This window comes from Oryctolagus cuniculus, chromosome 2, assembly GCF_051225735.1.
Source record: "Oryctolagus cuniculus isolate XC-2025 breed Fujian yellow rabbit chromosome 2, ASM5122573v1, whole genome shotgun sequence".
Classification (NCBI taxonomy): domain Eukaryota; kingdom Metazoa; phylum Chordata; class Mammalia; order Lagomorpha; family Leporidae; genus Oryctolagus; species Oryctolagus cuniculus.
Window position 1 is genome coordinate 75,344,216 of NC_142868.1, and position 27,708 is coordinate 75,371,923.

Genomic DNA, 27,708 nt, shown 5'->3' on the forward strand with positions numbered 1-27,708 from the left:
GGCAAACTCTAGGATGGAGTTCCTAGATCCTGGCCTTGGCCTGGCCCAGCCCCAGCTACTGCAACCATTTGAGGAAAGAACCTGTGGATGGAATCTCTTTGTCTCTCTCTCTCTAATTCTGCATTTCAAATAAATAAAAACAAATCCTTAAAAAAATAAGCACTACACGCAATTCTAGTTATAACAATAGAACTTGAAATTCAAAATATACATGTTTTAAGATGCAAATCAACTCATTTTATTAAAAACAAATTTATATAATTATTACTATGTAACTCACTTATGTTAAAGAAAATGCAAAATGTTAATGGATGTACAGAAAGCCTGAAGAAGGCTTTTCCATTAGTATCAATCCTTAAGGAAAGTAGTAGCTTCCTTGCAGTATATTAAAGACAAAACAACATGTGTCATGAGCTCAACTAAGTTATCTTTATAAAGATAAAAACTCTCATAAAAGAAGTGGAGTATTTGCTCAATTGAACTAGCTGAAGTCAGAACTGCTAAAAACCATGTACATAAGAGTGAATCTGGGCCAGCGCCACAGCTCAACAGGCTAATCCTCCGCCTGCGGCACCGGCAAACCAGGTTCTAGTCCTGCTCGGGGTGCCGGATTCCGTCCCGGTTGCCCCTCTTCCAGGCCAGCCCTCTGCTATGGCCTGGGAGTGCAGTGGAGGATGGCCCAAGTCCTTGGGCCCTGCGCCCCATGGGAGACCAGTAGAAGCAACTGGCTCCTGGCTTCGGATCAGTGCGATGCACCAGTTGCAGTGCGCCGGCCGCGGTGGCCATTGGAAGGTGAACCAACGGCAAAAGGAAGACCTTTCTCTCTGTCTCTCTCTCTCTCTCACTGTCTACTCTGCCTGTCAAAATAAATAAATAAATAGATAAATAAATAAATAAATAGTGAATCTGGGGAGAAAGGGACAATGGATTGTGGCCCTAAGCCACACTGCTATTAATTAATTAAAGTGGTTGTATCAATTATATTCCCAAAGAAAGCCTAGAGAAGCACATTTAAATAGAAAAGAAGATCATCTGGAAAACAGAGAGAAAGAAACTTAACAAGGGAAAGCCCACTATCACACAGGCATTTTAGAAGTAAAAAGGTGTCCTTACTTATCGCAGACAGAACAGTGATGGCAGCGATCTGGTTTTATAAGTTGGCATCTGTCACAGTAGCGGATGGCTAGGAACAGAAAGCTCCACTCAGTCTTGGATTTAATAATGAGTTGAATATACTGAATTTAAATTTGGTAAAAATAAGATATATGACTCAGTTGAAATACAAAAGTGGGATGACTGTTTGCAGCCTCAGTTCTCTGGAGAAACTGCCCATGAAGAAAATCTGGAGCAATTTTTTCTAAGGTGTTCTCAACTGTCAATAGTTACAATAAGGCTGTCAAAAGGTACACATGTGTCCATTTCTATCCAAGTAAACAATTTCTTCTTCAATCAAATCTTTATTTCCTGTACCCTGCCATGGTGACTAGGTTACAATCAAGAAACACACTTTAGAAATTTATAAATAAAACCTACTAGTTGCTTAAACTAAGATAGGTCTCACATTTCAACTGAGTGACACACAAGTCCAGAAGTACTGGAATAATACTTCCAATAGAAAAATGTGAATTCTTTTTTTGTCCCCAGAAACCTTTTATTTAAGGTATAAAACTTCACATATTTCATAAATACAACTTCAGGAACATAGTGATCTTCCCCCCTACCTGTCCTCCCACCCACACTCCCATACTTCTCCCTCATCCCTCTCCTAGTCTCATTCTTATTTTCCAGTAAGATCTATTTACAATTAACTTTACACACATAAGATTAACTCTTTATTAAGTAAAGATTTCAACAAATAGTATGAAAAAAACTGTTCCACAGTTGAGACAAGGGCTGTTAAAAATCATCACATCTCAAAGTGTCAATTTCACTTCTATAGATTACATTTCAGGTGAACTATTAGTTACCACGCTTCAGGTAGAACATATGGTATTTGTCCTTTTGAACTGGCTTATTTCACTAAGTATGATGTTTTCCAGTTTCATCTATTTTGCTGCAAATGACAGGATTTCATTAAGTTCTTTATCCAGTCTTCACTTAAAGGACACCTGGGTTGATTCCATATCTTAGCTATTGTGAATTGGGCTGTAATAAACATGGGAGTACAGATAACTCTTTCATATTTTGATTTCATTTCCCTTGGGTGAACTCCCTGGAGTGGGAAGATTGGGTCATATGGTAGGTCTATATTCAGATTTCTGAGGTATCTCCATACCCTCTGCCACACTGGTTTTACCAGTTTACATTTCCACCAGCAGTGGATTAGGGTACTTTTTCCCCACATCCTCACCACCATTTGTTGTTTGTTGATTTCTGTATGAAAGCCATTCTAATTGGGTTGAGGTGAAAGCTCATTGTAGTTTTGATTTGCATTTCCCTTTAGGCTAGGGATCCTGAGGATTTTTTCATGTGTCTGCAGGCCATTTGGATTTCCTCTTTTGAAAATGTCTGTTTAAGTCCTTTGCCCTTTTCATAACTGGGTTGTTTGTTTTGTTGTTGTTGAGTTTATTGAGCTTTGTATATATTCTGGATATTAATCTTTATCAGTTGCGTAGTTTATAAATATTTTCGCCTATTCTGTCAGTTGCCTCTTTTCTGAGTGTTTCTTTTTTTATTTTTGCAACAATATTTATTTACTTTTTTTTTACCATTTATTTAATGAATATAAATTTCCAAAGTACAACTTATGGATTACAATGGCTTCCCCCACATAACTTCCCTCCCACCTGCAAACCTCCCCTTTCCCGCTCCCTCTCCCCTTCCATTCACATCAAGATTCATTTTCAATTTTCTTTATATACAGAAGATCAGTTTAGTATATATTAAGTAAAGATTTCAACAGTTTGCACCCACATAGAAACACAAAGTTAAAAATACTGTTTGAGTACTAGTTATAGCATTAAATTACAATGTACAGCACATTAAGTTCAGAGATCCTACATAAGGAGTAAGTGCACAGCGACTCCTGTTGTTGACTTAACAAATTGACACTCTTGTTTATGGAATCAGTAATCTCCCTAGCTCCAGTCATGAGTTGCCAAGGCTAAGGCTATGGAAGCCTTTTGAGTTCACCAACTCTGATCATATTTAGACAAGGTCATAGTCAAAATGGAAGTTCTCTCCTCCCTTCAGAGAAAGGAACCTCCTTCTTTAATGACCTATTCTTTCCACTGGGATCTCACTCACAGAGATCTTTCATTTAGGTTTTTTTTTTTTTTTGACAGAGTGTCTTGGCTTTCCATGCCTAAAATACTCTCATGGGCTTTTCAGCCAGATCCGAATGCCTTAAGGGCTGATTCTGAGGCCAGAGTGCTGTTTAGGGCATCCGTCATTCTATGAGTCTGCTGTGTATCCCGCTTCCCATGTTGGATTGTTCTCTCCATTTTTTGTTATATCGGTTAGTATTTTCAGACACTAGTCTTGTTTATGTGATCCCTTTGACTCTTAGTCCAATCGTTATGATCAATTGTGAACAGAAATTGATCACTTAGACTAGTGAGATGGCATTGGTACATGCCACCTTGATGGGATTGAATTGGAATCCCCTGGTATGTTTCTAACTTTACCGTTTGGGGCAAGTCAGCTTGAGCATGTCCCAAATTGTACATCTCTTCCCTCTCTTATTCCCACTCTTATAATTAACAGGGATCACTTTTCAGTTAACTTTCAACACTTAAGAATAACTGTATTAATTACAGAATTCAACCAATAGTATTAAGCAGAACAAACAAAAAAATACTAGGAGGGATAAAGTATTAAGTTGTTTATCAACAGTCAGGGCAATTGCTGATCAAGTCACCGTTTCTCACAGTGTCCATTTCACTTCAACAGGTTTCCTTTTTGGTGTTCGGTAAGTTGTCACAGATCAGGGAGAACATATGATATTTGTCCCTCTGGGACTGGCTTATTTCATTCAGCATAATGTTTTCCAGATTACTGCATTTTGTTGCAAATGACCAGATTTCATTGTTTTTTACTGCTGTATAGTATTCTGTAGAGTACATATCCCATAATTTCTTTATCCAGTCTACTGTTGATGAGCATTTAGGTTGGTTCCAGGTCTTAACTACCGTGAATTGAGCTGCAATAAACATTAAGGTGCAGACTGCTTTTTTGTTTGCCAATTTAATTTCGTTTGGGTAAATTCCAAGGAGTGGGATAGCTGGGTTGTATGCTAGGGTTATATTCAGGTTTCTGAGGAATCTCCAGACTGACTTCCATAGTGGCTTGACCAGTTTACATTCCCACCAACAGTGGGTTAGTGTCCCTTTTTCCCCACATCCTCACCAGCATCTGTTGTTGGTAGAATTCTGAATGTGAGCCATTCTCACCAGGGTGAGGTGAAACCTCATTGTGGTTTTATTTGCATTTCCCTGATTGCTAGCGACCTTGAACATTTTTTCATGTGCCTGTTGGCCATTTGGATTTCCTCTTTTGAAAAATGTCTATTGAGGTCCTTGGCTCATCTTTTAAGTGGGTTGTTTGTTTTGTTGTTGTAGAGTTTCTTGATCTCTTTGTAGATCCTTTATCTGTAGCATATTTTGCAAATTTTTCCCATTCTGTCGGTTGCCTCTTCACTCACCTGTTTCTTTTGCAGTACAGAAACTTCTCAATTTGATGCAATCGCAATTGTTAATTTTGGCTTTGACTACCTGCGCCTCTAGGGTCTTTTCCAGGAAGTCTTTGCCTGTGCCAATATCTTGAAGGGTTTCTCCAATGTTCTCTAATAATTTGATGGTGTTGGGTTGTAGATTTAGGTCTTTAATCCATGTTGAGTGGATTTTTGTGTAAGGTGTAAGGTAAGGGTCTTGCTTCATGCTTCTGCACGTGGAAATCCAATTTTCCCAGCACAATTTATTGAATAGACTGTCCTTACTCCAGGGATTGGTTTTAGATCCTTGATCAAATATAAGTTGGCTGTAGATGTTTGGGTTGATTTCTGGTGTTTCTACTCTGTTCCTTTGGTCTATCCATCTGTTTGTGTACCAGTAACATGCTGTTTTGATTACAACTGCCCTGTAGTATGTCCTAAAATCTGGTATTGTGATGCCTCCAGCTTTGTTTTTGTTGTACAAGATTGCTTTAGCTATTCGAGGTCTCCTGTGTCTCCATATGAATTTCAGCATTTTTTCTAGATCTGAGAAGAATGTCTTTGGTATCTTGATTGGTATCGCATTGAATCTGTAAATTGCTTTTGGGAGAATGAACATTTTGATGATGTTGACTCTTCCAATCCATGAGCATGGAAGATTTTTCCATTTTTTGGTATCCCCTTCTATTTCTTTCTTTAAGGTTTTGTAATTTTCATCGTAGAGATCTTTAACGTCCTTGGTTAAGTTTATTCCAAGGTATTTGATTGTTTTTATAGCTATTGTGAATGGGATTGATCTTAGCAGTTCTTTCTCAGCCATGGCATTGCTTGTGTATACAAAGGCTGTTGATTTTTTGTGAACTGATTTTATATCCTGCTACTTTGCCCAACTCTTCTATGAGTTCCAATAGTCTCTTAGTAGAGTTCTTTGGGTCCCCTAAATAAAGAATCATATAGTCTGCAAAGAGGGATAGTTTGAGTTCTTCCTTCCCAATTTGTATCCCTTTCATTTCTTTTTCTGGCCTGATGGCTCTGGCTAAAACTTCCAGAGCTATATTGAATAGCAGTTGTGAGAGTGGGCATCCCTGTCTGGTACCAGATCTCAGTGGAAATGCTTCCAGCTTTTCCCCATTCAATAGGATGCTGGCCGTGGTTTTTCATAAATTGCTTTGATTGTATTGCGGAATGTTCCTTCTATACCCAATTTGCTTAGAGTTTTCATTGTGAAAGGGTGTTGAATTTTATCGAATGCTTTCTCTGCTTCTATTGAGGTAATCATATGGTTTTTCTCCTGCAGTTTGTTACTGTGGTGTATCACATTGATTGATTTGCAAATACTGAACCACCCCTGCATACCAAGGATAAATCCCACTTGGTATGGGTGGATGATTTTTCTGATGTGTTGTTGTATTCTATTGGCAAGAATTTTATTGAGGATTTTTGCATCTATGTTCATCAGGGATATTGGTCTATAATTTTCTTTCAGTGCTGCATCTTTCTCTGGATTAGGGATTAAGGTGATGCTGGCTTCATAGAAAGAATTTGGGAGGATTCCCTCTTCTTCGATTGTTCTGAATAGTTTGAGAAGAATGGAGTTAGTTCTTCTTTAAATGTCTGGTAGAATTCAGCAGTGAATCCATCTGATCCTGGGCTTTTTTTTGTTGGGAGGGCCTTTATTACTGTTTCAATTTCTTTCTCAGTTATGGGTCTATTTAGGTTTTCTATGTCTTCATGATTCAATTTAGGTAAATTGCATGTGTCCAGGAATCTATCCATTTCTGATAGATTTCCCTGTTTGCTGCCATACAACTCTTTGTAGTAATTTCTGATGATTCTTTTTATTTCTGTGGTGTCTGTTGTTACGTTTCCTTTTTCATCTCTGATTTTATTGATTTGGGTCTTCTGTCTTCTTTTTTTAGGTAGTGGAGCCAATGGTGTGTCAATTTTATTCATTTTCTCAAAAAATCAACTCTTCGCTTGGCTGATTTTTTGTAATGTTTTTTTGGATTCAATCCTGTTGATTTCTTCTCTGATTTTAGCTATTTCTCTTCTCCTACTAGATTTGGGTCTGGTTTGCTGCAGTTTTTCTAGATCATTGAGATGCATTAAAAGCTCATTTATTTGGTGCCTTTCCAATTTTTTGATGTGGGCACCTATTGATATAAACTTTCCTCTCAACACTACTTTTGCTGTATCCCATAAGTTTTGATATGTTGTGTTATTATCCTCATTTACTTCCAGAAAGTTTTTGATTTCTCTTTTGATTTCTTCTATGACTCAGTGTTCATTCAGGAGCATGTTGTTCAGTCTCCATGTGTTTGCATACTCTCTAGGGATTCCTGAGTTGCTAATTTACACCTTCATTCCTCTGTGGTCTGAGAAGCTGCATCGTATGATTCCAATTCTTTTGAATTTGCTGAGACTTGCTTTATGGCCTAGTATGTGATCAATCCTAGAGAAGGTTCCATGCACTGCTGAGAAGAATGTAAAGTCTTTATATGTAGGATTGAAAGTTCTGTAGATATCTGTTAGATCCATTTGGGCAATAGTGTCGATTAAATCTGCTGTTTCCTTGTTGATCTTCTGTCTGGTTGATCTGTCTGTTTCTGAGAGTGGAGTATTGAAGTGTCCCAGTACTACTGTATTGGAATCTAAGTCTCCCTTTAAGTCCCTTAACATACCTTTTAAATAAACCGGTGCCCTGTAATTAGGTGCATATACATTTATAATAGTTACATCTTCCTGTTGAATTGAACCCTTAATCATTATATAGTGCCCCTCTTTGTCTCTCTCAACAGTTTTTGTGTTAAAGTTTATCTTGTCTGATATTAATATGGCTACACCTGCTTTTTTCATTTCTGTTGGCATGGAATATCTTTTTCCAACCTTTCACTTTCAGTCGGCATGCATCTTGTTGGAAAGATGTGTTTCTTGTAAGCAGCAAATAGATGGGTTTTGTTCCTTAATCCATTCAGCCAGTCTGTGCCTTTTAACTGGAGAGTTGAGTCCATTAACGTTCAATGTGACTAATGATAAGTAGTGACTTTGCCCTGCCATTTTCCCAAAGATATTTTCTAGTATATACTTTGAGCTTCCTATGATCTTTTACTGGTATGTTTTCTTCCTTTACCTTCTTTCATATTGATGGTCATGTTTCTGTGTTTCTGTGTGTAGTACATCTTTAAGCATCTTTTGCAGGGCTGGATGAGTGGCGACAAACTCTTTCAATTTCTGTTTCCTATGAAAGGTATTTCACCTTCATTTACAAATGAGAGCTTTGCAGGATATAATATTTTGGGCTGGCAGTTTTTCTCTCTTAGTACCTGGGCTGTATCTCACCATTCCCTCCTAGCCTGTAGGGTTTCTGATGAGAAGTATGCTGTGAGTCTGATTGGAGATCCTCTGAGAGTAATCTGACGTTTCTCTCTTGCACATTTTAGGATCTTTTCTTTGTGTTTCACTGTGGTGAGTTTGATTACAACGTGTGGTGGTGAGGATCTCTTTTGGTTATGTTTATTAGGGGTTCTATGAGCTTCCTGTACTAGGATATCTCTGTCCTACTCCAAACCTGGGAAATTTTCTGCTAGTATCTCACTAATAAGGCCTTCTAATCCTTTCTACCTCTCCATGCCTTAAGGAAGTCCTAGAACCCGATTGTTGGTTTTTTTAATAGTATCCTGTAGATTCCCAACAATATTTTTCAGATTTCTAATTTCCTCTTCTTTTCTTTGGTTTGACTGTATACTTTCCTGTTCTCTGTCTTCCAAGTCTGATATTCTCTCTTCTGTTTCACTCATTCTGTTTTTGTTTTTGTTTTTTTTTTTTTTACAAGCAGAGTTGTCAGTGAGAGAGAGAGAGAGACAGAGAGAAAGGTCTTCCTTTTGCCATTGGTTCACCCTCCAATGGCCACCACGGCCAGCGCACTGTGGCCAGTGCACCGCGCTGATCCGAAGGCAGGAGCCAGGTACTTCTCCTGGTCTCCCATGGCGTGCAGGGCCCAAGTACTTGGGCCATCCTCCACTGCACTCCCTGGCCACAGCAGAGAGCTGGCCTGGAAGAGGGGCAACTGGTACAGAATCTGGTGCCCCGACCGGGACTAGAACCCGGTGTGCCGGCGCCACAGGTGGAGGATTAGCCTAGTGAGCTGTGGCACCGGCCACTCATTCTGTTTTTAAGGCTCTCTAATGTGTTTGTCATTTGATCTATTGAATTCTTCATTTCATTATGATTTCTTGTCACTATCACAGTTTCATGTTCTACTAGTTGCTTCATTTCATTTTGATTCCTCCTTAATATTTCATTTTCACAGTAGAGATTTTCTATCCTGTCCAGTAAGGATTTCTGTAGTTCAAGAATTTGTTTTTGAGAACTTCTTAATGTTCTTATCAATCTTTTGAGATCTGTTTCTTGCATTTCTTCTATCTCATCATCTTCATAATCTTGAATTGGGGTGTCTTGTTCATTTGGGGGCGTCATAGTGTCTTCCTTGCTTTTGTTACCTCGGTTTCTGTGTTTGTTGTTTGGCATTGTGGAGATATTCTTTGGTTTCTTTGCTGTAGTGGTTTTTCTCCTTATACTATGACTCTAGATTAAGTGGACTGTCTGCTTTTAATGGATCCTTAGAGGCTGTGATGGGTGTGGCCAGAGAGCTCTGTTTGGTTCTTCAAGGTTAAGGGTGTGCCAAAGGTGACTCACCCAGGTTGTTCCCTCTCTCGCTCTGGCTCACTCTCTCTCTCTCTCTCTCTCTCTTTTTTTTTTTTGACTTAGAAGGGAAGTAATTACACACAGCTGAGTGGAATTGAGGGTAGTTGATGTATGAAATCTGGCCCCTGTGGGTATTAGTCTGCTCTACCCCAAGGATGACACAAATGATCTATGCAGCCCTCAGTGTGGTCTCCAATTTCTCCACAGTCTCTCACCTGGTTGCCAAGTTACCAAGTTTGTGTACTCGGTGAGTTCTCTCGCCCCCCCCCCTCAGATTTTCACAGTCTCAGTTCATTAGCTCCACACTTTCACTAGGTTCTAAACTCCAGCTATTTCTCCCCACCAGAGTAAGGTTTTTCTGCTTGGCTGATGGCAGGCACCACTTTACGTATGTACAAAATGGCACCTGCTCTTTGTCTTGCTTGGCTTTGTAAAGTGAGTGGAGAGAGAGGCTCGTGTCCGTGCCAGTTCCCCTTATTTATTCGTTTTTTTTCTCTCCTCCAGTCAGCCTGGTGAACTTTCCCCAGTGGGGCTTCAAGCCTCGTTTCCTCTAGGCTCTTTCTGCCTTTCCCTGCCAATGACTAGGGTTACCGAGGTTTTTGTCTCACCTCCCCTTCCAGCACTGGCGCGCAGACTCCGCGGCTTGGCTTCTGTACCTTGGCTTCCGTGCTGCGGGTGTCCTTGCTCTCCCCGTAGGTCCTCCGTGTCACATCCACTAGATCCGGAAGAGTTTCCTCTGCAATTTTTTCCCAAGCCTTTGCCTGAGACTACAGTAACTCCACTTTTATTAAACTATCTTTTCCCAGACTATCAGTGTGCACCCTCACTATTCCGCCATCTTGGCTCCGCCTCCCTTCTGAGTGTTTCTTTTGCAGTGCAGAAGCTTCTCAATTTGATGTACTCCCATTTGTCAATTTTGGCTTTGATTACTGGTGCCTCTGGAGTCTTTTCCAAGAATTTTTGTCTTTGCCAATGTCTTGCAGGGTTTGCCCAATGCTCTCTAACAATTTTATGTTATCAGATCATAGAATTAGGTCTTTGATCAATTATGAGTAAATTTTTATGTAAAGCATAAGGTAAGGGTCTTGCTTCATACCTCTGTTTTTTAGCTGATTTTCTGTCTGGTTGATCTGTCCATTGCTGAAAGTGGGGTATTGTCCTCCATTACTATTGTATTGGAGTCTAAGTCTCCCTTTAGATCCATTAACATTTGTTTTAAATAGCCAGATGCCCTGTAATTAGATGTATATACTTTTATTATAGTCACATCTTGTTGAATGAACCCCTTAATCATTACATAGTGCCCTTCTTTGTCTCTTTTAACAGTCTTTGTGTTAAAGTCTATTTTGTCTGATATTAGGATGGCTGTACCAGCTCTTTTTTGGTTTCTGTTAGCATGGATTATCTTTTTCCATCCTTCTACTTTGTCTGCGTGTATCTTTGTTGGTGAGATGTGTTTCTTGTGGGCCATCTTCAGCCATCTGTATCTTTTAACTAGAGAGTTGAGGTCATTTACATTCAAGGTAACTATTGATAAGTAATGACTTTCCCCTGTCATTTTTCACATAAATATTCCTACTGTTTACTTTGGATTTCCTCTATACTTTTACTGGGTGATTCTGCGTTTACCTTTTTTCACAGTGATGAACGTGTTCCTGTGTTTCTGTGTGTAGCACATCCCTAAGCATCTTCTCTAAGGCTGTTTGAGTGGTGACAAATTCTTTGAATTTCTGTTTGTTATGGAAGGTATTAATTTCACTTTCATTCATAAATGAAAGCTTTGCAGGATACAGTATTCTGGTTTGACAGATTTTTCTCTTAAGACTTGGAATATATCTTGCCATTCTCTCCTAGCCTGTAGGGTTTCTTATGAGAAGTCAGCAGTTAGTCTAATTGGAGAGCCTCTGAAAGTAATCCAGTGTTTTTCTTGTGCATATTTTAGAATCTTTTCTTTATGTTTTACTGTGGAGAGTTGGACTACAATGTGTCGTAGTGAGGATCTTTTCCGGACTTGCCTATCAGGATTCTATGTGCTTCCTGTACTTGGACCTTCCTTTCTTTCTTCAAATTAGGGATGTCTTCTGTAATTATTTCACTAAAAAGACCTTCTAGTCCAATCTTTGTTTCCATGTCTTCCTAAGACCTGTATGTTGGGTCACTTGATAGTATCCCATAAATCTCCAACAGTATTTGTTTTTTAATTTCTTCTTTCATGCTGTTCCATGACATCCTTTCATGCTCTTTGTCAGTGTCACTTATAATAACACAGTTTTCACACAACAGCTTGAAAGTCACTTATTTGGGGAACTCTTCCTTGATACTCTTTTGAAGTCAAATTCCTTGATTAGGAGCTCTTGTAGGCCCACATTTCCAGAGATTTGTCTTCTAACTCAGATATTTTTCTTCTACCACACCAAGTCTGTTGTTAAGGCTTTCCACCACGTTTTTATTTGATCTACTGAATTCTTCATTTCCAGAATTTTATTCTGGTTTCTCTTTAAAATCTCAATTTCATGTTAAAAATTTTCATTCATGTCATGTATGGATTTGCTTCTGAATACTTCTAAGTAATCCTATAATCAATTTTTTAAATTCCATTTCTGGCATTTCTTCAATCTCTTCATCTTCACTTTCTAGTACTGAAGTGCTGTGTTGCTTTAGGGGCATCATGTTATCTTTCTTGAATTGCTGCATTTATTGTTAGGCATTTGTGGAGCTTTTTGCTGACCTGTTCCCCCTGTGATATCTTTTATCTTTGGACTAGGTCTCTGTGGCTTAGTCAAGTGTCTACTCTTTTAGTGGATACCCAGAGGCACGTGTTGGGTGTGGCCTGGGAGCTCTGTTCAGTGTTCCAGGGTGAGGGGAATATCCAAGGTGACATCCAAGCTGAGCATGTTGAATATCTCTCTCTCTCTCTCTCTCTCTCTCTCTCTCTCTCTCTCTCATCAGAGGAAAGGCCTGTTGATGTAGCCTCACGCTTACCTCCTCTCCTCCAAGGAGAACAATGCCTGGGCGCTGGCCCCAGTGGATACAATATTCATCTGCACTGCCACAAGAACCACACAAAGGAGCCATGCAGTCCTCAGTGTGAGCAGGGATCCCACAGCAACGACCCTCACCAGGAAAACAGTGAGAACTGAGCATGTGGAGCCACCCACAGAGACTGCCCAAAGACATAGCCGCACCCACCTTTGAGCCCTCCCACACAGCCACAGTGTTTTCATAGTCCTGGCAGACAAGGGTTCCACAGTCACGAGAACCCACCCCCCTGTCAGTTGTCCCAGCCAGACTCAAGTTCCAGCTTGTGTGGATACAAGCTGGTGCAACTGTTACATATGTCCAAAATGGCGCTTGCCCTCTCTCAGTTAGTTACAGGACACCAGTGCTAGGTGATCAGGGAGAGAGAAACATGGACCCAGCTTTTTCCTATAGGCTGGCACACTGTCCCCAACAGGGCTCCAAGCCAGGCTCTTCTCACAGCTTTACTGCCAGTGGTTTGGGCTGCTGCAGTCTGGTCTCGCTTCATTCTCCAAAGCTAGTGCTGAGGAGAATGCTGAGAATTCTCCAAGGCTAGCTTCTGGGGTTCTGTGTTGTGTGCATCCACAACCTCCACGTAGATCCACAGTGTCCCTAATTTGCATAGAGTTTCCTCTGCGGTTTTCTCCCTAACTCTTCCCTAAGATTGTACTCTACCTTTTATTTTTTTTAAACTTTCTTTTAGACTGGAGCCTTAAGTTCCCTCTCTACTCTACCATCTTGGAATCCTCATTGTGAATTCTTACAACTAATTAATTTAAAGTGCTGCAGAATTGTTTATATTATTTGCAACAAATCATTATGAATGCTGTATTAGCTAATCTCATAATCCTCGAAAAAGGGACAGCTGGAATAGACTGAGACTAAAATGAGTTCTTTTTAAACAACAGGCCTGTATGGAGTTGTTTTCAACATGAAAATAGGTTTTAATTATTTGTTGCCACTTCCTCTTGCAGAAATCGCAGATATGAACAGCAATGGCTGCTTATTTCCTGAATGAAGGAGCCTCCCGGGCACATTCCATCTGAAGCTCCAAGGTACCATGGTCCATGCCAAGTGTTAGTCTAAGGCAGTGCTGTTCAGAACAAGTGAGCTATGGGTGTACTTCTAAATTCTCTTCTGGTATATTAAAAGAAGTCAAATGAAACAGGAAAAGATAATGTTTAATGACATATCTTACACTGCTTCATGTATCCAAAATAGCATTCAATATATAATCATTATAAAATATTAATGCCACATTTTACCTTATTTTGTCATACAAGGTCTTTGAGTCCCATTATATATTTCACATGTACATCCTCATTTTAAGTGCTCAGCAGCTATGACAGGCTAGTGACTGCCTTTAATGGGCAACATGAGTTTGGTCACAAAAATACCCAGGTGAGTTTCTGTGGGGAATGCTAGATTCTCTCTGCATGCTGATTATCTCTATTTTATGGAAATCCGAACAATTTAGAAACAGTTTTTTTCATAGTTTTTCATAAACAAACTTTTTAAAATAAAAAACACAAGTGCCATATTATGTTCAATTAAAATCATCCCACTGCAATTTAAAAGGAATGATTTGAATATCATTTTAAAACTTCCAGCAGTCACTCGGATCTGGCTGAAAAGCCCATGAGAGTATTTCAGGCATGGAAAGCCAAGACACTCTGGCAAAAAGATCTCTGTGAGTGAGATCCCAGTGGAAAGAACAGGTCTTCAAAGAGGGAGGTGCCTTTCTCTGAAGGGAGGAGAGAACCTCCACTTTGACTATGACCGTGTCTAAACAAGATAAGAGTCGGAGAACTCAAGGGGCTTCCATAGCCTTGGAAACTCATAACTGGTGCATAGGGAGATTACTGATGCCATAAACAGGAGTGTCAATTGGTAAAGTCAACAACAGGAGTCACTGTGCACTTACTCCTCATGTAGGATCTCTGTCCTTAACGTGCTGTACACTGAGGCTTAATGCTATAACGAGTACTCAAACAGTATATTTCACTTTGTGTTTCTATGGGGGTGCAAACGACTGAAATCTTTACTTAATGTACACTAAACTGATCTTCTGTAAAAAAAAAAAAAAAAAAAAAAAGAAAGAAAGAAATTATCAATTCCCAACTTGACTCTCACTGGGATTAAACATGACAATAGGTCTGATCTGATTTCATCATTATTAAAAAAAAAATCATCTATTATTTTTCACTTTATGTTTCTGTGTGGGAGCAAACTGTTGAAATACTTACTTAAGGTATACTAAGCTGATCTTCTGTATATTAAGATAATCGAAAATGAATCTTGATGTGAATGGAAGGGGAGAGGGAGTGGGAAAGGGGAGGGTTGTGGGTGGGAGGGACGGTATGGGGGGGGAAGCCATTGTAACACATGAGTCGTACTCATTAAATAAAAGATTAAAAAAAAAAAAAAACTTCCAGCAGTCAAGGTAGAATTTTATTTTAATTGTCATTTTTGGATCTCTTGAGAATTTATTCATATTACTTACATAATTTAAAATTGTTTTGAGAAACAGTAGATAAGCACTAGTCTAGGAATAAAACTAGGTTTTTGTACTCTGTAGTGTCACTAGCTTTGGAAAATGAGGCAGTAACTTATTCTTAGCAGGCTTAAATTTCCTCAATATTTGTTTAGGCTTACAGGGTAAATAATATAAATATACATAAGTACTTCTCTTTCTGGGATAGAACCAGTGGTACAATATGAAATCAAGATGCCATCTGATTACTAGAAGAGCAACAACAAACAAGATAAAAATCGTTTGTGAGACTTAGATTCAATTAGGATTCTAGAGTTAGAATTAAATATAAATAATATTAAATACTAATAAGAGTTTGCATTCTTTTTCATGCTAAGTCATTGAAACCAGTTGTGTAGTTTACACTTAAAGCATATTTAATTTGGTATTGTCATATAGTTTTTTATTTAAAAAATGTTTTTTCAACAGGAAGAGAGAGAGAGAAAGCAAGTGAACATGCATACAAGTAAAGGACACTCCCATCTGTTGTTTCATTGTTCAAATGCCACAGAGCTGGGTCTGGGTCAGGTTCAAATCCAGGAGCCTAGAACACAATCCAGCTCTCTTGCATGAGGCCATCACCAGTGCCTCCCTGTGTCTGCACTGGCAGGAGCTGGAATCCAGAACCAGATCCTGGAATTAAACCCAGGTACTTCACTTGGAATGCAGGCATCTTAACCACTAGGCTAAATGCTAATTCCTGGACTACTCATATTTAGTTCTATGGCTTCATGGAGCTAGTAGTTACCTTAATGGGCAGTACAGGTCTAAAGTCATAAAATTTTGGGATAAATTTGGTGGGCAAATATCAATAATCAAAGTATGATTATTCTTAAGATAACTGTGTAATGAGAGAGAGAGAGGTTAAATTATCTTAAACTGATTAAACTGCTGCTTGATACACCTACATCTTATATGGGAGTGCCAGGTCAAATCCTAGCTCCTCTACTTCCAATCCAGCTGCCTGTTAATGCATCCTGGGAGGCAGCAGATGATGGCCCAGCTACTTAGGTCCCTGTCCCTTGAACCCATGGACAAGACACAGATAGACTTCCAGGCCCCTGGCATTGGCCTGGCCTAGCTCTGCTGTTGCAGGCATTTGGGATGGGAACCAGCAAATCTCTCATTCTCTCTCAATCCCCCATTTTCTCTTCCTTTCAAATACAAAAGGAAATATTTTAAAAAGTTTTACCCAAGAAAGAGATTAATTAACTGCACTGGTCAAATAAATTAATATAAATTTTAAAGATGAGTAAAGAAATTGTACTAACACTTAAATCTTAAAAATTTACAGCTACTGTATTAAATCGATGAAAAATACATGTAAAATTTTAAATTTTATGCTCATTATAGATATTTCTCCCTTAAACATAAATAGGAATGTCTTCAGTTAAACCTTAGGGCATTTAGCCTAGCAGGTAACATGCTGGTCAGCATGCCCATGTCCCACATCAGGGTCCCTGAGTTCCATACCCAGCTCTGGCTCCTGAATCAGTTTCCGCTAATAAAGATTCTGAAAGGCAGCAGTGATGGCTCAAGTACACAAGTCCCTCCTAGCCACATAGAAGAACTGGGTTAAGTTCCAGGTCCCTGTCTTCAGCATGGTCCAGCCCTGCCTACTGTAGCACACAGAGTGAGCTGGCAAATAGGAGCTCTTTGCCTGCCTGTCTCTGACTCTCAAATAAACACATTTAATTTTTTTGGAAAATTATAAACACAAATAACCTTAAAAATTGATGCTATGACAAATCAAGATGTCCACAATTCTCATATCTTCAGTGGGTCACAATTCAGAAGGCAGAAGGGAATTAGTCACTCTGATTTCACTGAGGTCTCTATGCCAGTGTCATTCATGTTTCTATTCTGACTCACGAAACTGTACAGGAAGGATTTAATAGCAACCCAAATAACACAGCACTCTGAGAACTAAGTGATGGTTTCAGTTATGTAGACATGCTTTCTCCCAGTCACCCTGCTCTCCCCTGGGTGCTATCCCATATTATTTATCATCAAGCTTACCTCCAGACATAGTCCTGGTGTAAATGGGAAGATCCCTGGCTGCTCGCCTAAGGACTTCCTGATGGGCTTCTCCTCTTGGCTCTCTCTCCAACAATTCTTTCTCTGCATAAGAGAGATGGAACTGTGGAATACATTTAAATTTTAATCAATGTCTTTAAAGGAGTGATATTGGTCTACTCTATTATAGAATACAATATATACCAGAAAAAGGTATTCATAAAATAGTAATGGTGTATATATTCAGAGAGGGAACACAGTTTGAAATCTGGGCATGTCTGTTTACCTCACAGAGTGTTAGTATATGCATCTAGAAAAAGGGTATAATAAGAGTGCATACACACTTCCTCAGGTATTTGTGAAACTTAAACATAACAGAGTATGTAAAGGTTCATGTAAAATGTAAACTTCTCTCTAACTATTAATTATATTCGGTGACAAAATGTCTCAGTAAGAAACGCAGCTCAAAAGATGAGGTTTGAGTACCACTTCATTGAGTACCGTGAAGAATAAAAGTAGAAACAAATGAATACTCTTACTCAACTGTGTAAGTTTAACTTAGAGACAACCATTGCATGAGTTCTTCACCAGAACTCAAGGGAACAAATTATTCATTTTACTTCTCAGACAATTTGGCCCAACTAATTAGAGAAAAAATTTATTTGAGAAAAATTAGAATCTGTTTCACCTTCTGCTTGACAATCACACACACACACATACACACACACACACAGAGTTTATAAAGGCTGTACCATATGAACTGTAAATGTATTCCAGGGACATGTATAAGGATAATCACAGCATCATTTGAGGTGTGAAAAAACTAAATGCAAAACAAATTTTGTTTAAAAGAGTAATGGATACACAAATTGGGATTTGGTATATCTAAACATATTATTGGCACTTAACAATAACGGGATATTGTTGGCACTTAGCAATTAAAGAATCACTGCTGTGAACAACAAGGCAAAGAATCTCAACATGCTGCTCAACAACGAATCATCTCATAGAAAATATAAGGAATGATTTCACTGTATAAACCAGTAAGCTAAACAATATATTTACGTGTGTGTGTGTGTGTGTGTGTGTGTGGACACCTGAAAAACAAGAGAATAATTAACATAAAAAGCAGGGTAGTAGTTGATTTTATTTTTTTCAGATTCATTTTATTTATCTGAAAGATAGTTACAGAGAAAGAGGAAGAGACCAAGAAAACTTCCTTCCACTGGTTCACTCCCCAAATTACCACAACAGCCAAGTCTGTGCAAGACCTAAGAGAGGAGCCTAGAACTCCACACTGGTCTCCCATGTGGGTGGCAGGGACCCAAGAAGTTGGGCCATCTTCCTCTGCTTTCCCAGGCACACTACCAGGAAGCTGGATAGGAAGCAGAGCATCCAGGACTGGACTGGTGCTCATATGGGAAGCCAGCATCACAGGCAGTGGCTTCACCCACTGTACCATCAAGCTGGCCCCCAGATGGTGCTTCTTGAGGAGTACATGGAAATACAACAGTGAAGTACAGAGGAGATATGGAAAACATACATAGTGTCACATATTAGCTGGGTGATTATCTAGGCAGTTTCATTTTATTATTATTTACATTGTGTAGTCTATTGACTTTTTTGTATGTATGAAATATTTTACCATTTAAAAAAGCTTTAAGTGATTCAAATATTTCAATGAAAGGAAAAAAGAACATTTTGATGCAAATTAAATCATGTTACTTGAATCTAAATCCTAATCGATGGAGAATAAAAGTTTAAAATTTGTTTAGAGGTTGAGAGTTCTATTGATTCATACATAAAAACAAATCTTCAGTCTTCAAATGTAAATAATTTTAAAATTACCATAAAATTCTTCATATAATAGCACAGTAAAATTTCATATCCAAGAGGGCAAAATAAAAAGTTTTCCATTTTGTCACATTCTAGATCTTACTGGCATATTGTCTGAAAAGCAGTAACATGATTTCCACATTTGTTTGATTATTTATTTTCTTTATCTTAAAAGCAAAGACAGAGAGAGAGACAGAGAGAGGGAGAGATTCAATCCACTGGTTCACTCCCCTAATAACCACAATGCCAGGTTGGGCCAGTCCAGGCTGAAGCCAGAAGCCAGAACACAATCCAGGGGCTGGCGCCATGGCACAGTGAGTTGGGCAATTGCCTGCAGTGCTGGCATCCCACATGGGCATTGACTTGAGTCCCAGCTGCTCCACTTCCAATGCAGCTCCCTGATACTGTGTCTGGGAGAGCAGCAGAGGATGGCCCAAGTCTTTGGGCCCCTGCACCCATGACAGAGGCTTGGAAGAAGCTCCTGGCTCTGGGTTTCAGCCTGGCCCAGCACTGGCCATTGTGGCCATCTGGGCAATAGATGGAAGATCTCTTTCTTTGTCTCTCCTTCTCTCTCTCTCTCTAAATCTGCCTTTTCAATAAATAAATAAATCTTAAATACACACATGCACACAATCCAGGTCTCCCATATGGGTGGTAGCAAACCAGGTACTTGAGCCATTACCTGCTACCTCCCAAGGTACACATCAGCAAGAAGTTGGAATTGGAAAAAGAACCAGAACTTGAATCCAGACTCTCCTATATGGGATGTTGGTGTCTCGAGTAGCATTTTAACTGCTGTGCCAAATGTCTGTCCCTCTTTAAAAAAAATCACTTGTTTATTTATTTGAAAGGCAGACTTACAGAGAAAGAGAGAGAATCTTTGATCTGCTGGTTTCCTCCCGAAATGGCTCTAATAGCCAAGGTGGAATATGCTGAAGCCAGGAGCTAGGAACTCCATCTTGGTCTCCCATGTGGGTGGCAGGGACCCAAGCATTGAGCTATCTTCTGCTGTTTTCCCAGGCACATTAGCAGGGAGCTGGGACTCAAACCGGTGCTCAAACCAGCATCAATGGGATACTGGCAATATACGTGGAGGATTAGCCCACTGTGCTACAATGTCAGTTCCCTCCCTAAGCTTTTTTTAAAAAATCACTAATGTCTAGCAATTCTATGGTAAGATACAGACATCTGGGGAAACAGATTATAATACCTCTTAAACTCTAGTATATGGTTCACAAATATTAATGTTATTAATTATCTGATTTAATAGCTTATTTTGAGAAAAAATAAAGTATTTACACATTAAATGTACAATTTTCTTTTAACAAAAGATAATTTACATGACATATATATCATAAATTAGTATAGCAAATTTACTAGCATTAAATTTATAGGTATAGTGTGTTACAGATATCTAGAAAAGTATTCTGTGGATTAATTAGTCTTCCTGTTACAAGTTCACAGCAAAGGGATTCAAATCACATTAACCAGTCCTTTTTCAAAATGAACATAAATAAAAAATACATGAAAGTCATATTTATGAAGGCCGATACATTCTATAAGTTGCTCTTTACTAGCTTATTACCTTAAATCTTCAGTTGAAAGTCTAAATATATTTGCATAATTTTTCTGATGGCTAGAATATATAAATGTTGATGGGCATGGGCATGAGCAGTGCTGAATGTGGAAGCCCAGAAAAGGGCCTTCAAGCCTGTTACTAGAGGCTGAGTGGGAGTAGCAGGAGATCTAAAAGCTTGGAATTAAAAATATGCTTGGGAACATGTGTCCAACAGATAGCAAACTTCCAACTGGATAATGAAGATGTAGCATTCATTCCACTGGTTTCAAAGTTACTCTGAAAAATAAAAACTTTAATGGAAAGCTGTTGGAATGAAAATGTTATCACCCCTTCAGATATTAACAACAGAGTTCAAGAACTCAGAAAGAAAAATTCAGAGGACTGGTATTGTGGTGCGATGGGTTAAGCTATCACCTACGACACCAGCATTTCATGTGAGTGCCAGATAGAGTCCCAGATGCTCCACTTCTGATATAGCTCCCTGCTATGGTGCCTGGGACAGTAGTAGTAGTAGTAGTAGTAGTAGTAGTAGGCCCCTGCCACCCATGTGGAAGACCTGGATGGAGTTCCAGGCTCTTGGCTTTGGCCTGGCCTGGCTCTAGCTGTTGCAGCCATTTGGTGAGTGAACCAGTGATGTAAGATCTGTGTGCGTGTGTTTGTGTATGTGTGTGTGCGCATGTGTGTGTGCCTCCCTCTGTGTAATTCTGCCCTTCAAATAAATAAATAAACCTAAAATAAACAAAAAACAAATAAAATTCAAATTATCCACTGATCTACCAAATGCAACCATACCAGTTTACCAGATTTTCTTTCATACATAAAATTCTAGGTCAGTGGCAGGCACTGTGGTGCAGCAGTTCAGCTGCCGCTTGGACACCTGCATTCCATATCAGAATGCCTGTTCCTGTCCTGGATACTGTGCTTCCACCCAGCTTCCTGCTTATACATTTGAGATGTGCCATGGCTCAAGTACTGGAATTCTTGCCACCCATGTGGGAGACCAGGTTGGAGTTCCTGGCTCCTGGCTTCAGCCTGGCCCACCGCCAGCTGTTTCAGCCATTTGGGGAGTAAATATCTCATTAATCTTCTCTCGCGCGCGCGCGCTCGCTCGCTCTCTCTCTCTCTCTCTACCTTTCAAATAAATAAATGCTTAACAAATTCTAGTTTGGATACCATGTAAGATGACACTGGTTTAAAATTTAAAAGGTGCTCCGAGATGTTTTGAAGGAAGAGAAAAACACTGACACAGACGAGCACTGATGATTGTAATAGAACTGTGTATGCTGTTTGGAACATTTATTCAATATAAAAAGATGAACAGTCAATGATGTTGTAATAGTCAATACACGGCTCCCAAGGAAGTACCTATCAACCTTCCACAAGCTGATTTCTCTGCCTGATATGCCATTCTTCACATCCTTTCCACAGCTGGCTTCTCCACACCTTGCAGCTTTCTGCCTGAGCGTCATTTTCTCAAAGGACAGCCGTGACTTTTTTTTCTGGGGGGGAAACCCTGACAATTCTGTCCTTTCCCCCCATGACACTGTGCATCAGGCCCACCTGTGCTTTCTCTGTGCTACCTATCACAACCTGAAATTATTTTTTTGGCCCATCTGCTGTTTACCTTTCTGTCCTGTAAGCATTTAACTCTACAAGGGAAGGGGTCAAGCCCTGGCACATCAACAGCATGCAAAACGGACAAATGAGAAGATACTAGTAAGACTAGGTCAGGTCACAGCATAGCAAAGACAAAGTTATTTTATAACCTAGTCCACCTTCCATTTGCAGAGCTGTGACTCCCATTTCTAAAATTAATTAAAAACTTGGCATTGTAAGTTAATCTAGTAAAAAACCAACAGTTATGTGGGTTAAAAGTATTAACATTAAAAAAAAGATTTATTTATTTATTTGAAAGGCAGGGTTAGTGAGAGAGGAGGAAGAGAGAGAGATCTTCCATCTGCTAGCTTATTCCCTCAAATGGCCACAACAGCTGGAGTTGGGCCAAGCCAAGTGAGGAGCCAGGAGCTCCATCCGTGTCACCTACATAGGTGCAGGGGCCCAAGGACTTAGCCATCCTCTGTTGCTTTCTGAGGCACATTACCGGGAGCTGAATCAGAAGTGAGGCAGCCGGGACTCAAACTGGTGCCCATAAGGGATGACCACACTGCAGGCAGCACTTAACCCACTGTGTCACAATGCCAACCCCGAACATTGTCTTTTTATCCTTTCTAAACTAAGTTCTGAATCCTTGTCACTGAGATAAAGTTCTATGGAATGCTAGAACTGGAAAACTCCCTAATATGTTTAACGTTTCTGTTAATAAATGTATAAATAGAGTGGGCATTTACCTAGTGGTTAAAATGCAAACGTCCCACATCAGGGTGCCTGAGCTGGGTGCCTGGCTTCAGTTCCTGACTTCAACTTTCTACAAGTACAGGCTGTGATGGCTCAAGTAACTGGGTTCCTGCCACCCACGTGAATGGGTGATTCATGTCTCCCTGCCCCCTTCCTTGAAAGTGTGATAATAATAAATTATTTGGAATTCTTCTTGAAGAGATTTTTCTCTTTTCATTATTCACTCTATCATTTACATATATCAATCAACTCATGTATATTTATTTTATTTTTTTAAAGACTTATTTATTTATTTGAAAGGTAGAGTTACAGAGGAACAGAGGCAGAGAGAGAGAGAGGAAGGAAGAGAGAGAGAGAGAGGCAGGGAGACAGAGAGAGAGGTCTTCCATCTGCTGGTTCACTCCCAAATGGCTACAGTGACCAGAGCTTGGAAGATCTGAAGCCAAGAGCCAGGAGCTTCCTCCAGGTCTTCCACACAGGTGCAGGGACCCAAGGATGTGGCCCATCTTCTACTGCTTTCCCAGGCCATAGCAGAGAGCTGGATCGGAAGTGGAGCAGCCAGGACTTGAACCAGCACCTATATGGGATGCCAGCACTGCAGGTGGCCGCTTTACCTGCTCTGCCACAGTGCTAGCCACTGTGTATTTAAAACTACAGATTATAAACTATCCCTGTTTTCCTTGTTTTGTTGCTAAAATCATTCCTGCTTTAGTTATGGAAAACTCCTTCAGTTGGCTCCTGTATCCCTTTGATATACACCCATCAATGTTTTCTGAGCACTTTCTGGCACTGTAAGATGCTCCAGGCTCATCTTCAGTATTTCTTGCCATAGTCCTAGAACCAGTCATATCTCCAAGAAGCCTTCCTTTTATTGGAGAATGTGATTAGAAACCAAGATCTGGGGGGTAAAGCCACCACCTGCAGTGCAGGCATCCCATATGGGCACTGGTTGGAAACTGGGCTGCTCCACTTCCAACCTGACTCTCTGCTATGGCCTGGGAAAGCAGTGGAAGATGGCCCAAGTGCTTGGGCCCCTGCACCCATGTGGGAGACCCACAAGAAGCTCCTGGCTCCTGGCTTCAGATCAGCCCAGCTCCAGATATGGGGAATGAACCAGCAAATGGAAGATCTCTTTCTCCCTGCCTCTGACTCTGCCTCTCTGTAACTGTGCCTTTCAAATAAATAAATAAATCTCAAAAAAAAAAAAAAAAAAAAGAAACCAAGATCTGGGCTCAAATATTGTTTTTGTGCTAAATACAGAACTGTATCTCCTTTTTTGCAAGTTGCTTTTCACCTAAAACAAAAATAACCAAAATTTTACTTCCATCCAAAATATCGCAATTAAAACATAAAAGTATTTTTGCCTATTAAATTGCCTCTGAGCATTTTCTTCATAACAACACAGAATGCCAAGGGTCTGATAAAACTGGTAGAATCATAATTGCTACAGTCCTTTTGGGAACCAACTCAGCAAGTGACTTAAATTTCACTGATCTAGTAATTCTACTTCTGAGAATTTGTATTAAGGATATAACCCAAAATATGTTTAAAGTTCTATGTATAAACTATTTAGATTAGTCTGAAAATCCAAGTTAGGATGTGATTAAAGTTTTGCATGTTTCAGTGAGAATATTATGCTGTTATTAAAAATAGCAATCTGTTAAAAATATCAATATACCAATGATGCACTATTTTGTGAAAAACATGGAACAGAAAGAATTTGACTACAAAAATAACTAGAAAGAAATACAAACTGTGCAGTGGTTGAATCAGTGTGACATAATTTTTTTCTTTTTGCCTAGTACCTATTTAAAAATACAGTTTGGTGCCATTAAATTACTTTTATATTGAGAGAAACATCTTGTGAATTGAAAAGCTACTATCAACTTAACAATTCTCCCATGAAAAAGGTAAACATATTCATATGTTCCAGATTTTTCATCTTCCCTCAAAAGTGATAAGAAAATATTCATCTATTTATTGCAGTATCTTTCCTACCTTTCAGCCCCACTTTTCAAAAATTTTTAGAACCTGAGAGTACTTTACTGTCAATTTAAGTCCTAGAAACTCATCTTACAAGTCAGGGGTCTCTTGCTACTAGATGATTAAAGAAGTAGCTCACTTTATTTATAAAATTTTTGCTTTTTGTTAATAGAATAACCTAAGATTCTTAACCAACAAATAAGGGCAGTATAATTATACATTCACTGTCCTCAGTTTTGACTGCTGCTTCATTACCATGCTATTTCTTCTACTTCTATATTTTATTTTTCCACTTCATAAAACCACTAGTTCAAACCTCTATTTTCCTCAGTCCCGTTCAACTCACCTCCCTTTTCATTCACAGCTGATGGCCTTTTATATCATCTTTAGGAAGAAATCAGAAGTCACCTCAACTTCTCATCAAAGCTACAAACATAAACTTCCATCTCCACCAGGTTTCTATAGATTCTTTCCTAGTTCCCTTCAACCATTTAACAACTTATTGAGTACTTTTCTGATAAAGTAATGAACAAAGCAGATAAAGTCCTGCTCTTACAGAAAGTACATTCTAGTGATAGTACTTAAAAAACTAATGAACAAATGAATGTGTAGTGTTTTACAGGATGGTAAATGCTATGTAAACAAAACAGCAAGGTAAGGTATGGGGAAAGCCAAGAGCAGAGGGTTTGCTGTTTTACAGATAGTGTCCTAGAAACCTCTATGGTAAGTTACCACCTGAACAGAGACATGAAGAATGTGAAGTCAGCATGTTTCCTTAAACCGAAACTAAGGCCATTATGGGGGTAAGCAAGACGATGGAAAAGAAGAGAATAAGCTGAGAGAGAGGAAAAAGGAGAGAAGAAAAAGTAGTCTGGAAACAGCAATATATAAAGCATTCCAGGCCAGACATACCATTAATTCTGTGCAAATATCTTTGGTTTTCTTTTTAATATCCTTTCTCAGGTCAAATAGCATATTTATTTGCCTTTATGACCACAGCTATATTTCAAGAAACAATTTACAATGATGCCAATCTACAGTGGTTCTTTTTTTAAACTTGGCCTATTAAAACTATATCTATTTGTACCAAAGTTTCATTTCAATTCAACAAAAATACTGAAAAAGTGCAATGCATACAAAAGTGAGTAAGACACATTTATCCATATCATTCTATTTACAATATTTTTTTCAAATGCAGTGTAATTCTATCACTCTGTGTAACATCTCTGTAGCAGAGATGCCTGGTTGCTCCCAGATAACCACTATTCCTTTCTACAGTGGCTAACATGGCCATCAAGAATAGACCTTCCATGTGAGTCAATGTGGCCATGAAAAAAGTTCCAAATGTTAGTGGAAATAATGTCAGCAATTTTAGAAAGTCTCTGTAAAGGAAATGGCATTCATTTCTCCTCATCTTCCTAATTTTCTCTGACTTTGTGTCTAGAATGTAGATACGATGGCTGGAACTATAAGTATCCTTGGGAATGAAGGCTACACTTACAGAGCAACAAAATAGGAGTCTAGATTCCTGGAAGCAATGGGTAAGCTATACACGTATTGAATGCAGGAATTAATTAAACCATTATTGTGTTGTTTCTGATGGCAGACTGCCAACTAATACACCTTTAATATTACAGTGGAATTGTATCTGCCTTCTAACTCTTTTTTATCCATCCATACATACATACATATATTCATCCACCCTAATGTCTGACTCTTGTAGAAATGGAATGCATGACAGATTTAATATTGCAAATATAATACTCATCTGATGCAAAAACAGTAGCTAGCAAATGAAAGTAAGTATTTAACAGACATTATTTTTTAAACAGTCACTATACTCAAAAGTTTGCAACATTAATGAAAAGAATACAATTAATTCATAAGTTATCAGTATCAGTATTATTGATTTCTATCTTTAAGATAACTGTGACTATTTCAACTTACTTCTTTTGAAGGATTCATTGGTAATGTAAAGATAGTTTTCCAGTATGACCAGACAAACATCGCGAAAAGTAGATGATAAGCCAACAAGCACACAACTAGAAGGAGAGAAACATAATTATCATTGCAATATGCAAATACCAACTGAAATCATAGCACTCACAAGTAAAGTTATTGTCCTAAAATAACCAAATCACCAAAATAACAAATTATGAAAGTTAATTTATATCCTATCAGAATAAGCACAACTCACTGAATATATGCCTAAAGCTGACAGTTTTTTTTTTTTTTATAAAATAGCCCTAGCTGAAATATTGTGTCTAATACCACTAATAAAACCCTTCCACCTATACATACATGCCCATCTATTGGCAAAATGGCTGGGAAGGACTTTCCTGAGCTGTAAAAATAAAGCAGTCATGAAGGCAACTTAACAGAGTAAACACAACATCAATCAAATGGTAAAACATTCAGGCTTTAAGAACTCTGTTTTACTGACATGGAAAGCAAAAGCAGTTCCTGTTTGAGAACTGTGTGCTAACTTGGTTAGCTATACTCAAAGCTGCTGGCCGTCATAATGACAACATATTTAAACAGAGATCACATGAAAAAGAGTGATTTCCTCTATCAGAATGCAACTGTCTTATTTATTGCATGGAACAACAGTGACAAATAATCCTTTTTCCAGATAATGCATATAAATACACTTTGTGTGGTGTTTAAAACAAAGTTTTAAAATCCTATACATATTTAAAATACTTTTATACAGTGATACTGATTCATTTGGAACAGCGCATTAATATACAACTAATTCTGTAAGATACAGAATAAAATATAGCATTTTGGCATTTAAAAAAATTTTTTTTTGACAGGCAGAGTGGACAGTGAGAGAGAGAGACAGAGAGAAAGGTCTTTCTTTTTGCCATTGGTTCACCCTCCAATGGCTGCTGTGGCCGGCGCGCTGCGGCCGGCGCACCGTGCTGATCTGAAGCCAGGAGCCAGGTGCTTCTCCTGGTCTCCCATGTGGGTGCAGGGCCCAGGAACTTGGGCCATCCTCCACTGCACTCCCAGGCCACAGCAGAGAGCTGT

At 39.0% G+C, this 27,708-nt stretch overlaps 1 protein-coding gene across 5 annotated transcripts in view; it reads right to left on the reverse strand.

Moving 5' to 3' along the window:
- Window positions 1–27,708, reverse strand: part of ZDHHC2 (zDHHC palmitoyltransferase 2) — a 91,485-nt gene that overhangs the window by 18,712 nt on the left and 45,065 nt on the right. For 2 of the 5 annotated variants that reach the window (XM_051842605.3, XM_051842603.3), the window contains 3 exons: window positions 26,623–26,717; window positions 16,926–17,027; window positions 1,114–1,183 (listed from right to left, as the gene is read on the reverse strand). In XM_051842605.3, the coding sequence (XP_051698565.1) occupies window positions 1,114–1,183; window positions 16,926–17,027; window positions 26,623–26,717 (267 nt within the window). Of the gene's footprint in view, window positions 1–1,113; window positions 1,184–16,925; window positions 17,047–26,622; window positions 26,718–27,708 lie in introns of those variants that run through there. The other 3 variants (XM_051842604.3, XM_051842602.3, XM_089325880.1) reach the window with 2 other exon arrangements.